Source organism: Carcharodon carcharias, chromosome 7 (assembly GCF_017639515.1).
Source record: "Carcharodon carcharias isolate sCarCar2 chromosome 7, sCarCar2.pri, whole genome shotgun sequence".
NCBI classification, from domain to species: Eukaryota; Metazoa; Chordata; class Chondrichthyes; order Lamniformes; family Lamnidae; genus Carcharodon; species Carcharodon carcharias.
Genome location: NC_054473.1, coordinates 84,803,298 through 84,817,464, shown reverse-complemented (window position 1 = coordinate 84,817,464; position 14,167 = coordinate 84,803,298). Strand labels below are relative to the sequence as shown.

Here is a 14,167-nt window from a genome sequence, read left to right as displayed (position 1 = left end):
CTATGGATATTGTCACAAGATGAAGACTGCTGGAGTATAGGCCAGTGGGCTGAATGGCCTTTCCTGTGCTGTAGACTCTCCTGCATACTGCAGATCAGAGGTTATTTTGTTGACAAAAAGTTATGTTTCTTCCAGCAATTTTGGCTCTGCTTGGTTTCCACTCCCTAATTAATTTTGCGTCACACTACCAGTCTCCCTCACCCTGGGGCTGTTGCAAATTGTGTCATTGTTACTGTTATTCTTTTCAATTTAGTTTCCTTGTTTGCAATTTCACATCCTATTCCACTTAATAATGTTTGGCACCTCCAGCAGTCAAATTGAGTTGCACTTGGGTAGTGATTATACCCAGCAGATTCTGTGTGTCTGAATGCAACTTTGGAGAATTGGAATCGAACAGTGTTGTTTCTGTAGAACGAGAAGCCTGTCCATTTTGAAAGCTCTTTTCCCCACCACTTCCCTTTCTCCTGTTCCTCCAGGTGCTGGCTCAGACTGTGCTCCTACTTTATGTTCATGCCATTCTATGGTATAACAATAAATAATGCACCATTTCAACCAAATCCAATCTTGTTCCAATCTGAAGCTCATGCACTCCTCCCTAGCTCTGGGACACTAAGATTAATGATAGTTCTCTCCCTCCTTCCCCATAATGAGATCAGTTGCAAGTACATGAGAAAGGGAAGCCGAGTTCTTGAAGAGGCATGATGCGCTTTAATGTGACAAACTTGTAAAATTTATTTCTTAGGCTGTGGGTGTCACTGGCAAGGCTGGCATTTATTATCTATCCCTAATTGTCTGTGAACCAAGTGGCTTTTAGGCCATTTCAGGGGGCATTTAAGAGTCAACCACATTGCTGTGGGCATGGAGTCACATGTAGGCCACACCAGGTAAGGATGGCAGCTTTCATTCCCTAAAAGACATCAGTGAGCCAGATGGGTTTTCATGGCAATCAATGGTATTTTCATGGTCACCATTACTGGGACTATCTTTCAATCCCAGATTTTATTAATTGAATTTAGATTCCACCAGCTGCTATTTGAACCCATGTCCCCAGAGCATTAACCCAGGCCTCTGGATTACTAGTCCAGTGATATTACCACTATGCCCTATTTGCACAACCACCCCGCCCCACTCCCCCACAACTTGTTCTGTGGCCTAGCTTAAGCTAGAAGAAATGTGTACTTTGATCGCTATAATTATATATTGTAAATTTGTTTCAGGAAGCCATTGAACTTTCAGAACCTGAATGAACATTTGGATCGGCTGCTGGCTGAGGGACTGGACAATGAGGCTGAAGACAAAGGTAGGATGTATAGAAATAATGGATGGATTTGAAAAAGGATTGAAAGTAAAAAAGGCTTCCACCTCATACTGCTTTGTGGGAGTGGGTAGTAGAATAATTCTGTGATCCATAGCTCCAGATGTAGGTATACATGGCAGGAAGGGCAGTTGCAGTTGTTCTTAATACCAACATGTTGTTGAGCCTAGTCATGTATCAACATGTTATTGCTTTGGGGGCATGTGTTGTCCTCATTCTACCTGACCTTTAACATGGTTGACCACACTCTTCCTGCAGTGCCTCTCCTCTGTTGTTCTCATAACATAAGAAATAGGAGCAGGAGTAGACCGTTCGGCCCCTCGAGCCTGCTCCATCATTCAATAAGATCATAGCTGATCATCTTGTTTCAATTTCCACATTCCCATCTAACTCCAATAACCTTTGATTCCCTTGCCTAACAAGAATCTATCTACCTCTGCTTTAAAAATATTCAATGACCTGCCTCCACCACCTTCTGAGGCAGAGAATTCCAAAATCGCACAACCCTCTGAGAGAAAAAAATTCTCCTCGTTCCTGTCCTAAAAGGGTGACCCCTAATTTTAAAACAGTGCCCCCTAGTTCTGGACTCACCCACAAGAGGAAACATCCTTTCAATGTCCACTTGTCAAGGCCGTTCAGGATCTTGTGCACTTCAATTGAATCACCCCATACTTTCCAAAACTCCAGTGGAAACAAAGCCAGTCTGTCCAACCTTTCCTCATAAGACAACCCACTCATTCCAGGTATCAACCTCCTTTGAACCGCGTCCAACGCATTCTCCTTAAATAAGGAGACCAAAACTGCTCACAGTATTCGAGGTGCGGTCTCATCAATTCCCTGTATAAATGAAGCATAACACCCTTACTTTTATGTTCAATCCCTCTCGTAATAAAGGAGAGCATTCCATTAGCCTTATTAATTTTTCTTATTCATTCACAGGATGTGGGCTACGCTGGCTGGGCCAGCATTTATTGCTTATCCCTTGTTCCCCTTAAGGTGGTGGTGAGCTGCCTTCTTGAACAGCTGCAGCCCAAGTGGTCTAGGTATACACACAGTGCTGTTAGGGAGGGAGTTCTAGGATTTTGAACCAGCAACAGTGAAGGAACAGCGATATATTTCCAAGTCAGGATGGTGTGTGGCTTGGAGGAGAACCTCCAGGTGGTGGTGTTCCCATCTGTCTGCTGCCCTTGTCCTTCTAGGTGGTGGGTTTGGAAGGCGCTGTCTAAGGAGCCTTGGTGAATTTCTGCAGTGCATCTTGTAGATGGTACACACTGCTGCTACTGTGCGTCAGTGGTGGAGAGAGTGAATGTTTGTGGATGTGGTGCCATTCAAGTGGGCTGCTTTGTCCTGGATGGTGTCAAGCTTCTTGAGTGCTTTGGGATCTAGGCAAGTGGGGAGTATTCCATCACACTCCTGACTTGTGCCTTGGAGATGGTGGACAGGCTTTGGGGAGTCAGGAAGGTGAATTACCCGTCGCACAGTTCTTAGCTTCTGACCTACTCTTGTAGCTACAGCTATATGGCTAGTCCAGTTCAGTTTCAGGTCAGTGGTAACCCCAGGATGTTGATATGGGGAATTCAGTGATGGTAATGCCTTTGAACATCAAGGAGCGATGGTTGGATTCTCTCTTGTTGGAGAGGTCATTGCTTGACACTTGTGTGGCGCGAATGTTACTTGCCACATGTGAGCCCAAGCCTGGATATTGTCCAGGTCTTGCTGCATTTGGACATGGACTGCTTCAGTATCGGAGGGTCGTGAATGGTGCTGAATATTGTGCAATCATCAGCAAGCATCCCCACTTCTGATCTTATGATGGAAGGAAGGTCATTGATGAAGCAGTTGAAGATGGTTGGGCCTAGGACATTACCTTGAGAAACTCCTGCAGTGATGCCCTGGAGTTGAGATGACTGACCTCCAACCATCTTCCTTTCACTAGGTATGACTCCAACCAGCGGAGAGTTTTCCCCCTTATTCCCATTGACTTCAGTTTTGCTAGGGCTCCTTGATGCCACACTTGGTCAAATGCTGCCTTGATGCCAAGGGCAGTCACCCTCACTTCACCTCTGGAGTGTTTAGCTCTTTTGTCCATGTTTGAACCAAGGCTGTAATGAGGTCAAGAGCTGAGTGGCCCTGGTGGAACCCAAACTGGGCATCAGTGAGCAGGTTATTGCTAAGCAAGTGCTGCTTGATAGCAATGTTGATGATCTCTTCCACTATCTTACTGATGATGAAGAGTAGACTGATGGGGCGGTAATTGGCTGGGTTGGATTTGTCCTGCTTTTTGTGTACAGGACATCACTGGGCAATTTTCCACAGAGCTGGGTAGATGCCAGTGTTGTAGCTGTACTGGAACAGCTTGGCTTGGCACGTGCCAAGTTCTGGAGCACAAGTCTTCAGTACTGTTGCCGGAATAATGTCCAGGCTCATAGCTTTTGCAGTATCCAGTGCCTTCAGCCATTTCTTGATATCACGTGGAGTGAATCGAATTGGCTGAAGACTGGCGTCTGTGATACAGGGGACCTCTGGGAGAGGCAGAGATGGATCATCCACTTGATACTTCTGGCTGAAGATTGTTGCGAATGTTTCAGTCTTGTCTTTTGCACTGATGTACTGGGCTCTTCCATCATTGAGGATGGGGATATTTGTGCAGCCTCCTCCAGTGAGTTGTTTAATTTTCCACCACCATTCACGACTGGACATGGCAGGACTGCAGAGCTTAGATCTGATCTGTTGGTTGTGGGATCGCTTAGCTCTGTCTATCACTTGCTGCTTATGCTGTTGGCATGCAAATGTGCTATAACTTCACCAGGTTGACACCTCATTTTTAGATATGCCTGGTGCTGCTCCTGGCATGCTCTCCTGCACTTTTCATTGAACCAGGGTTGATTCTCTGGCTTGATGGTAATGATAGAATGGGGGATATGCCGGGCCATGAGGTTACAGATTGTGTTCAAGTAAAATTCTGCTGCTGATGGCCCACAGCGCCTCATGGATGCCCAGCCTTGAGTTGCTAGACCTGTCCGAAATCTATCCCACTTAACACGGTGGTAGTGCCACACGACACGATGGATGGTATCCTCAATGTGAAGATGGGACGTAGTCTCCACACTGACTGCGGTGGTCACTCCCACCGATACATCTGCACGACTACCGATGCTACCAACAGATTCATCTGTGGCAGGCAGGCTGATGAGGATGAGGCCAAGTATCTTTTCATTGGTTCCCTCACTACCTGCCGCAGACCCAGTCTGGCAGCTGTCATTTAGGACTCGGCCAGCTCGGTCAGTACCGAGTCACTCTTGGTGATGGGCATTGAAGTCCCCCACCCAGAGCACATTCTGTGCCCTTGCCACCTTCAGTGCTTCCTCCAAATGATGTTCACCACGGATGAGCTCTGATTCGTCAGCTGAAGGAGGGCGGTACGTGGTAATCTGCAGGAGGTTTCCTTGCCCATGTTTGACCTGATCCATGAGACTTCATGGGGTCCGGAGTTGATGTTGAGGACTCCCAGGGCAACTCCCTCCCCACTGTGCAGCCACCTCTGCTGGGCCTGACCTGCCGGTGGGACAGGACATATCCTGGGATGGTAATGGTGGAGTCTGGGACATTATCTGTAAGGTATGATTCCGTGAGGATGATATGTCAGGCTGTTGCTTGACTAGTCTGTGAGACAGCTAGCCCCCACGTCTTATTAAGGAGGACTTAGCAGGGTCGGCAGGGCTGCGATTGCCGTTGTTGTTTCCGGTCGATGCCGGGTGGTCTGTCCGGCTTCATTACTTTTTTGTGACTTTGTAGTGGTTTGTTTCAACTGAGTGGCTTGCTAGGCCATTTCAGAGGGCATTGTAGTCACGTGTGTCACATGTAGGCAAGACCAGGTAAGGACATAAGGCGCTGTGGGCCAGTATATCTAAAGGACATTAATGGACAATGGTTTCATAGCCATCATTAGACTTTTAATTCCAAATTTTTATTGAATTCAAATTGCACCATCTGCCAATTTGAACCCGAAACCCCAGAGCCTTACCCTGGGTCTCTGGATTACTAGTCCAGCGATTATGCCATCGCCTCCCCTTAGTTACTTGCTGTACCTGCGTGCTAACTTTTTGCGAATCATGTACTAGAATACCTAGATCCCTCTGCACTAGAATCAGAATTATGCAACTGTTCTCCATTCACCTGGTTTCCTTCCTATGTATTTGATGATAGCCAGAAAATCTCATGCAGTGCCTTCTCTTCCTGCTTCTGCACCATTACCTCTGCTGTCCCCCAAGATTCTATCCTTGGCTCCCTATTATTTCTCACCCACATGTTGCTCTGTGGCAACAGCATTTGAAAACATGTCAGGTTACACATTATATTGACACCCAGCTCGACTTCACCACCACCTCCCTCAACTCCTCCATTGCCTCTGATTTATCACACTGCTTGTCCAACATCCAGTACTGGATGAGCATAGGTTTCCCCAGATAAATATTAGGAAGATTGAAGCTATTGCTACGGGCTCTATGTTTTCTAGCCACTGCCTGCACCCTTCTCCCTGGCCATTGCCTGAGGCTGAAGCAGACTGTTCATGATATTTGTGTCATATTTATCTTGAGCTGGACTTTGATCCCATATCTGGTCCATTGCCTCCTCCACTGTAACCTTGCCTGCCCCTGCTACTGACTCAGGCCAGCTGCTCATCCACTTGTTCGTCACTTGACTATTCCAATGACCTCTTGACCTGCTTCCCATCTTCCACTCTACTTTTCACTCCTCCTTCAAGAGCATTCCCCCTGCTCCTTTAACATCTACCTCTTTGACCAAGCTTTCGACATTGGGACTGGCTCTGTAGATTGCACATTCCCAATTCACTTTGCTCCACTATTGTTGGCCTACACTCTAAGATCCAAAACTCCTCCTTAAATTTCTCAGGCTCTCTACCTTTCACTCCTCCTTGAAGAGCGTTCCCTCTGCCGCCCCTTAACATATAGCTCTTTGAAGAAGCTTTTGACATTGGGACTGGCTCTGGGGGTTTACTCATGGAGGCAGAGGGCATAGGTGAGGTATTAAGTGAATACCTTGCATCTGTCTTTACCAAGAAAGAAGATGCTACCCAGGTCATGGTGAAAGAGGAGGTAATTCAGACAGTAGATGGGTTTAAAATTGATAAAAAAGGAGGTATTGGATAGGCTGTCTCTACCTAAAGTTGATAAGGAACCAGGACTGGATGAGATGTATCCAAGGATACTGATGGATGTGAGAGTGGAAATGCCAAAGGCTATAATTTTTCAGTCTTCTCAGACTCATGTGGTACCAGAGGACTGGGGAATTGCAAACGTTACACCCTTGTTCAAAAATGGGGCTAAAAATAAGCCTAGCAACTATAGGCTAGTCAGTTTAATTTTAATTGTGGGGAAACTTCTAGAAACAATAATTCAGGGCAAAATTAATAGTCATATGGACAAATGTGGGTTAACTAAGAAAAGCCTGCATAGATTTCGTAAGGAAAAATCATGTTTAATTAACATGTGGAGTATTTTGAAGAGAAAGCTGAGAGTGTTGATAAAGGCAATGCTGTTGATGTGGTGTACATGGACTTCCAAAAGGCATTTGATAACACAGTGCCACACAACAGCAAAGTTATAGCTCATTGAATAGTAAGGAAAGTAGCAACATGGATACGAAATTGGCTGAGTGACAGGAAACAGTGAGTAGTGATTAATGGATGTTTTTCAGGCTGGAAGAAGGTTTGTATTGGAGTTCCCCAGGTGTCAGTGTTGGGATCCTTGCTTTTCCTGATATATAGTAACGACAAGGATTTTGGCGTACAGGACATAATTTCAAAATTTCAGATGATACGAAACTTGAAAGCTTTGTGAACTGTGAAGAAGATATTGTAGAACTTCTAAAGGACATAGACAAGTTGGTGGAATGGGCAGACAGGTGGCAGATGAAGTTCAATGCAGAGAAATATGAAGCATTTAATTTTGGTAGGAAGAACACAGGGATTCAAAATAAATGCTACAACTCTAAAAGGGGTGCTGGAGCAGAGGAACCTGGGTATATCTGTGCGTAAGCCATTGAAGCTGGCAGGACAGGTTGAGAAAACGATTGATAAAGCATACAGTACCCTAGGCTTTATTAATAGGTGCATAGAGTACAAGAGCAAGGAGGTTCTATTGAACTTGTATAAGACACTAGCTTGCCCTCAGCTGGAGCATTGCGTCCAGTTCTGGGCACCGCACTTCAGAAAAAAATATCCAGACTTTGGAGAGGGTGCAGAAAAGATTCATGAGAATGGCTCCAGGGATAATGAACATCAGCTATGAAGATAGATTGGTGAAGTTAGGACTGTTTTTCTTGGAGAAATGAAGGCTGAGAGGAGATTTGATAGAAGTATTCAAAATCATAAGGGGTCTGGGTAGAGTAGATAGGGAGAAACTATTCCCATTCATGAAAGAATTGAGAATGAGAGGGCATAGACTTCAGGTAATTTGGTAAAAAAAAGCAAAAGTGATATGAGAAAAAACTTTTCATGCAGCGAGTGGTTAAGGTCTGGCATCTTAACCTCACACTGCGCTGGCACCGCCTGTATGTGGTGGAGGAAGGCTCCATCGAGACATTCAAAAGGGAATTAGACTGTTATCTGAAAAGAAAGAACGTTACAGGGTTACGGAGAGAAGGTGGGAGAATGGCACGAAGGGAATTGCACCTCTAGAAAACCAGTGCAGACACAGTGGGCCGAATGGCCACCTCCTGTGTTTTAACAATTGTGACCTGTATTAATATCTCCTTTGTAGCTCAAATAACACAATGCTGAGTTCTGTCGATGGCTATTGTTAACTGAGCTGCACGGTAAGAAATTTAACGCACTGACTTAGTTGAAACGTGAACTCAGTGAAATGGTCTGGTGCGTCTGCTCCACCAGACTGGCTGTAGCATCCCTGCATAGGGAAATGAAAATCATCCATGGTTCCTTTTCCAGATCACTGTTTACTGATTTTTCCTGCGAAGTGCACAAGTAGATGTTGGGCAATAACTTAGTTAATAACTGATCCATAACGGATACATAATCCATGTAGAACAATATTCACATTTGTGTTTGTTGTGTTACTTAAGGATGCACATATGTTTGTTCGTAAACAGGAAATTGTTCCACTTGGCTGTGGCTGATTCTGTTCCTTGTGCAGATAGCTTGATAATGGTTTTCATAAGTAAACCATGTACCTACCAACTGAAACCTGTTTCTTTTACTTGCTGATATTCAAGAAAGGAGAGAGAGACAGGAAACTAGAGGCCAGTTAATCTTAACATCTGTCATTGGGAAAATGCTGGAATTCAGTGTTAAGGAAATAGTAGCAGGAAATTTAGAAAATCATGATGCGCAATCAGGTAGAGTTAACATGGTTTTGTGAAAGGGAAGTGATATTTGACAAATTTATTAGAGTTCTTTGAGAATGTAACAAGTGGAGTGGATAAAGGGGGACCAGTAGAAGTAATGTATTTGGATTTCCAAAAGGCATTCAAAAAGATGCCAGATAAAAGGTTACTGCACAAGCTAAGAGCTCATGGTGTTGGACACGATTATGTAGTCATGGATAGAGGATTGGCTAACTATTCCGAACAGAGTCGGGATAAATGGGTCATTTTCAAGTTGGCAAACTGTAACTAGTGGAGTGCCACAGGCAGCACTGCTAGGGCCTCAACTATTTACGATCTATATTAATGACTTGGAATACAATCTGTATTAACGAATGGACTGTCTGTGTTGTAGCCAAATTTGCTTATGATACAAAGGTAGGAAAGCAAGTTGTGAGCAGGGTACAAAGTGTCTGCATAGAGATATAGATAGGTTAAGTGAGTGGGTAAAAAATTGGCAGATGGAGTATAATTTGGGAAAATGTGAGGTTGTCCTTTTTTGTCAGGAAGAATGGAAAAACTGAATATTATTTAAATAGAGAGACACTGCAGAATGCTGCAGTGCCCAGGAATCTGGGTGTCCTTGTACATGAATCACAAAAAAGTTAGCATGCAGGTACAGCAAGTAATTAAGAAGGCAAATTTAATGCTGACCTTTATTCCAAGGGACTAGAGTATAAAGTAGGGAAATCTTGCTACAGCTGTACACGGTTTTGGTGAGACCGCACCTAGAGTATTGTGTACTGTTTTGGTTTCCTTACTTGATGAGGGATATACTTGCACTGGAAGCAGTTCAGAGGAGGTTCACTAGCCTGATTCTTGGGGTCTCCCTTTTAAGATGGAGATGAGAAATTTCTCCTGAGAGTTGTTAGTCTTTGGAATTCTCTTCTCCAGAGAACAGTGGAGCCTGGGTCATTGAATATATTTAAAGCTGAATGAGACAGATGTCTGATTGGCAAGGAAGCCAGTCATTATGGGGAACAGACAGGAAAGTGAAGTTCGGGCCGTAATCAGATCAGCCATTATCTTAGCAAATGGTGGAGCAGGCTTGATGGGCTGAATGGCCTACTTCTCCTATTTCTTATGATCTGATATGCTGAGAATTGCCCAGCTCTTAACCAGTATTCTAGATGATTGCTTACCGAATATCATACTGGGTGCTCACAATGTCTCTTACCAACATCAGAGTATACAGACCACATTGATTTACAGTTGGAAAATTCAAGAAGATGATATTAAGAAATGGTTGAGTACAGTACAGCAAAGGCAATGACTCTTGACACCATATAGTAGAGTCATAATGTCATTATGGCACAAGAGGCCATTTGATTCACCAAGTCTGCTGGCTCTCTGAAGGGCAATCCAGTCAGTCCAATTTCCTGTAGCCCTGCAAGTTTGTTTCCTTCAAGCTTCTATCAATTTTTTAAATCATTAATTTTTCTCCCCTTCCACCACCCTCATAGGCTGTGAATTCAAGATCATTACCACTCGCTGTGTTTAAAAAAAGAGTTCTTCCTCACTTTCCCTTTGTACCTCTGGCCTAAAGTCTTAAGTATGTGGTTCCCTAATCCTTGTGCGATCAGTTAATGGGAACAGTTTTTTCTTTATCTATCTTATCTAAACCTGTCATAATCTTGTATACCTCTATCAAATCTTCCCTCAAACCCCTTCGCTCCAAGGTGAACAGCCCCAGCTTCTCCAACCCAACTCTGCAGCCAAAAATACCTCACCCTGGAATCATTCTAGCAAATCTAATCTAATCTAGCTGTAGCGCTGAAAGGCTTGCGCTCCAGAACTAGCCATGCTTCTAGCCAAGCTGTTCCAGTACAGCTAAAACACAATCATAACCAGCACAAAGGAAGTTGATTGTGGTTGTTTAAGGCCAATCATTTCAGCCTTCCTCATGGCAGTATCCTAGACTCAACAATTTTCAGCTGCTCCCTCAATAATCTTCCTGTATCATAAGGGCAGAAGTGGGATATTACTAGTGATTGCACAGTATTTAGCTCAATTCCCAATTCCTCAAATGAAGAAGCGCATGCTCATATGGAGCAAGACCTGGACAGCATCTAGTCCTGGGCTGATGAATGGAAAATGGAATTAGTGCCACACAAGCATCATGCAATGATCATTTCCAATAATGGAGAGTCTAACCACCTCTCTTCGATATTTAGCAACATCTGGGGTAAGGGTAGTCACCTTTGACCAGAAACAACTGGACCAGCCATATACTAGCTCAATTCCTACAATTCAAGTCTGGAGTGTGATGGAATAGTTGCCTGGATGCATGTACCTGCAGCAATACTCAAGAAGATTGACGAAAACCAGAACTAAACAGCCCACTTGATCGGCAACTGATCCACTGACTTAGGCATCCACTCCCCCCATGATTGACACACTGTGGCTGTAGTGTCACCATCTACAGGATACAGTGCAGCAAGATGCCAATGTTTCTTTGGCAGCTGCGCCCTAACTTGTGACCTCCCATAACCTTGAAAGACAAGGAAAGCAGGTGCACGGGAACATCAGCATCTCCATGTCACCCCTCATTCTGACTTGGATATATATATTATCAGTCTTCAAGGTTGTTGGGTCAAAATCCTGGAACCCTCTGCCTAACAGCATTTGTAGAAGCCTATTCATTCAATGAAGATCAGTAGTCCAAGAAGAAAGCCCAGCAGCAGCATCTTGAGAGCAATTAGGAATAGGCAATAAATGGCTGGTCCTGATGATAACTGCCAAATTCTGAGGTAGAAAAATTGAAAAAAAATTCATAGAAAAGTTGCAGAATGAATACTGTATAATAAAATGAGGTGGTTGTAATGCATGCAATCTGGGATATTTGAGAGCCTTTTGGTCTCCAACTCCTTTGAACAAACTCTTGAAATATGCACACTGCACTGTGTAATATGAAACTCTGCTTCCTGAGCTATCACCTTTCTCGGTTCCCCAACTGCCTCAGTTTTATCAGACTGTTTGAAGCTCATCCAATGTTGAATGTTTGACAATGTCCTTCAGCTGCATATTAAGGCCAAAACGAATTCTTTCAGCCTCTGTCACAAGCTCTGTTCTCTTGCCGCTGATTCCATCCCCTTCCTCAGACATCGTCTCATGCTCAGCCAACTGTGTGCAGCTGTTGGCGTTCTGTGAGACCTATAAAGCTGAGCCTTTCACCTCACATCATTGTATCACGAAGGTATCACCTGCATCCTCTGCTGCTCCAGCCGATGAAACCCTGAATTGTTGAAAACCCCATTGGTGCTTCTGTAATCTCCAGACTCAACTGTTCCAATGTGCTTCTGGTTGACCTCCCAACCCTCCTAGCCTTTGTAAACTGCTTGTATACTAACTAACATCAAATCCTGTTCACCCATCACTCCTGTGCTTGCTGACCTACAATGGCTCCCGATGGGCAATGTAGAGTTTAAAATTCTCATCTTTATGTTTAGCTCTCTTTATGGCCTTGCCCTTCCCTATCTCTGTAACTTCCTACAAATGACCTTTAGATCATTTTCCAGTAACGTTTACTCTGTTTCTCTCTTCACAGATGCTGCCTGACCTGCTGAGTATCACTAGCATTTTCTGTTTCTTTTTCAGATTTCCAGCATCTACAGTATTTTGCTTTTATTTTACCCTTTGATTTGATTGCTTTCAAACCAAATATCTCGTCCTGCCTCTGTTGAATTGAAGAGCTGTTTTCACCATGATCAGGAATATAACACGTCACATCAGACAATTTGTCAAACTACTAACTTATGACTTATGAACGTCTTTTTCAAAATTACTCTTGTCTTTTAAAAACATAATTTTTCATCTTCTGTGGCAGTTTTTAGGGTTTGCACTATATGTAAATGATCTGAACCACTTAGATTCAGCCTGTAGCCCATCCTCGAGTTTCTGTTATACATAAAGACCAGCTCCCGAAATCCCTCAGTTAGATTCCAGCCTGTGACTCACCCCCAGGTATCTATTAATCTGTACATGATTTTTCAGTAATATTTGATGTCAGTCTATTTTCCAGGATGGTTTCTGACTGATGGCTTGGTTGTTAACTATGTTTCAGATCAAACTATGGATGGGCGCCTTGGTCCAGCCACAGTGGTCCTGGATCACACAAGTGGCTTTGAGGGGTTGCTACTTGTGGATGATGATTTACTTGGGGTAAGCACTTTCGAGCAAGGCTGCTTATTCACTGTGCCTGGATTTAACTCGCTGCTTGAAGAAGAAGCTCATTTTTACATTTTATTTTCTGTTTTTGTTTTCTGATTTTCTTTTCCCTCTTGTCATCTTCCTACACGAGTTACAGTTCCACAGGTTGCAATCCGGGATGTTCCTGGTCTATATCACTTGGCCATCAAGGACCTGGTTTAAATAATATGACTGGAATTATTTCAGTCTCACGATGTTGCAGCAGTCTTGCTCACACTTAACTGCTAGGCACAGCTGCTGGAGCTTTCGACTGCCCATTCTTTTGTCTTTGAAAATTATGTTTTAATAACCCTCAGAATCCAGACTAACTGGATTACCATTGCTTCATTGCCAGTTTCTTGGTTCCATTAATTTGAGGGGATGGCTTTGAGAGTGATGTTGTCTTCTTTCTGCTTGCATTTGAGGGAGTTGTCAAAGTTGGCTTGTGCTTACTCTGTTTGTTCCCTTTTAGGTTGTTGGCCACAGTAATTTCAGCTCAATCAGAGCTACCTCGTGTGTGTATAAAGGTGAGTGTCTAAAGAAGGATTCCGACTGGGCCAGGGAATTTGGCATTGCAATTAATTCTGAGCAAAATCAAGACAAGGATTGTTTAGTCTGTCTTTCCCTATTAATCTGGGGCTGGTGCTACTGGGGAATAACTTTGAGAGTGTCACATTAAGGATGTTGGTGGGGATGTATGGATTGATGGTGTTGAGATTATTTCCTTAATCTGGGGAAATGCTTTTGGAAATGTCTCATTAATCAGAGGGGCTAATTGGGTGGTTAGTGTTGGGAATGCTTAATTAATCTGGAGAGGGTGATGGTTGAAGTATTTCATTAACTTGGGCTTGGCCTAAATGGCCAAGTGGTTATGGTACTGGGTTTGTAACCCCAAGATCAAGGGTTCAAATCTCACAAGGGCAAACTATGAAACAACATCTGAAACAGATGGAAACAGGTTTGTACTCAAGAGTTATTTCATTAACTTGGGAATGATGCTGAGCAATATGCCCTCTGTTTACTTTTTGTTGTGCACTGCTGACCAGTTTAATTGCATGGGCCCTTTTTTGTTTGGCAGTGCACACGCATCAATTTAAAGGGACTGATTTGTACTTGGCCTATATGGGAACTTTTGCTTTGCTGCATTGTTGGGCATCTCAGAGGGAGTGTTGATGCTGAGAATGCCTCATTGATTTGGTGGGAGGGGAATGGTCTTAGAAGTGTTCTTATAACCTGTTTTTAGAACCCAGGTGTTGGAAGAGT

At 43.7% G+C, this 14,167-nt stretch overlaps 1 protein-coding gene across 4 annotated transcripts in view; it reads left to right on the top strand.

Moving 5' to 3' along the window:
* Positions 1-14,167, top strand: part of LOC121280378 (E3 ubiquitin-protein ligase RNF123) — a 420,925-nt gene that overhangs the window by 33,999 nt on the left and 372,759 nt on the right. For all 4 annotated transcript variants that reach the window (XM_041192326.1, XM_041192324.1, XM_041192325.1 and 1 more), the window contains exons 4-6: positions 1,218-1,300; positions 12,780-12,877; positions 13,377-13,431. In XM_041192326.1, the coding sequence (XP_041048260.1) occupies positions 1,218-1,300; positions 12,780-12,877; positions 13,377-13,431 (236 nt within the window). The remainder of the gene's footprint in view (positions 1-1,217; positions 1,301-12,779; positions 12,878-13,376; positions 13,432-14,167) is intronic.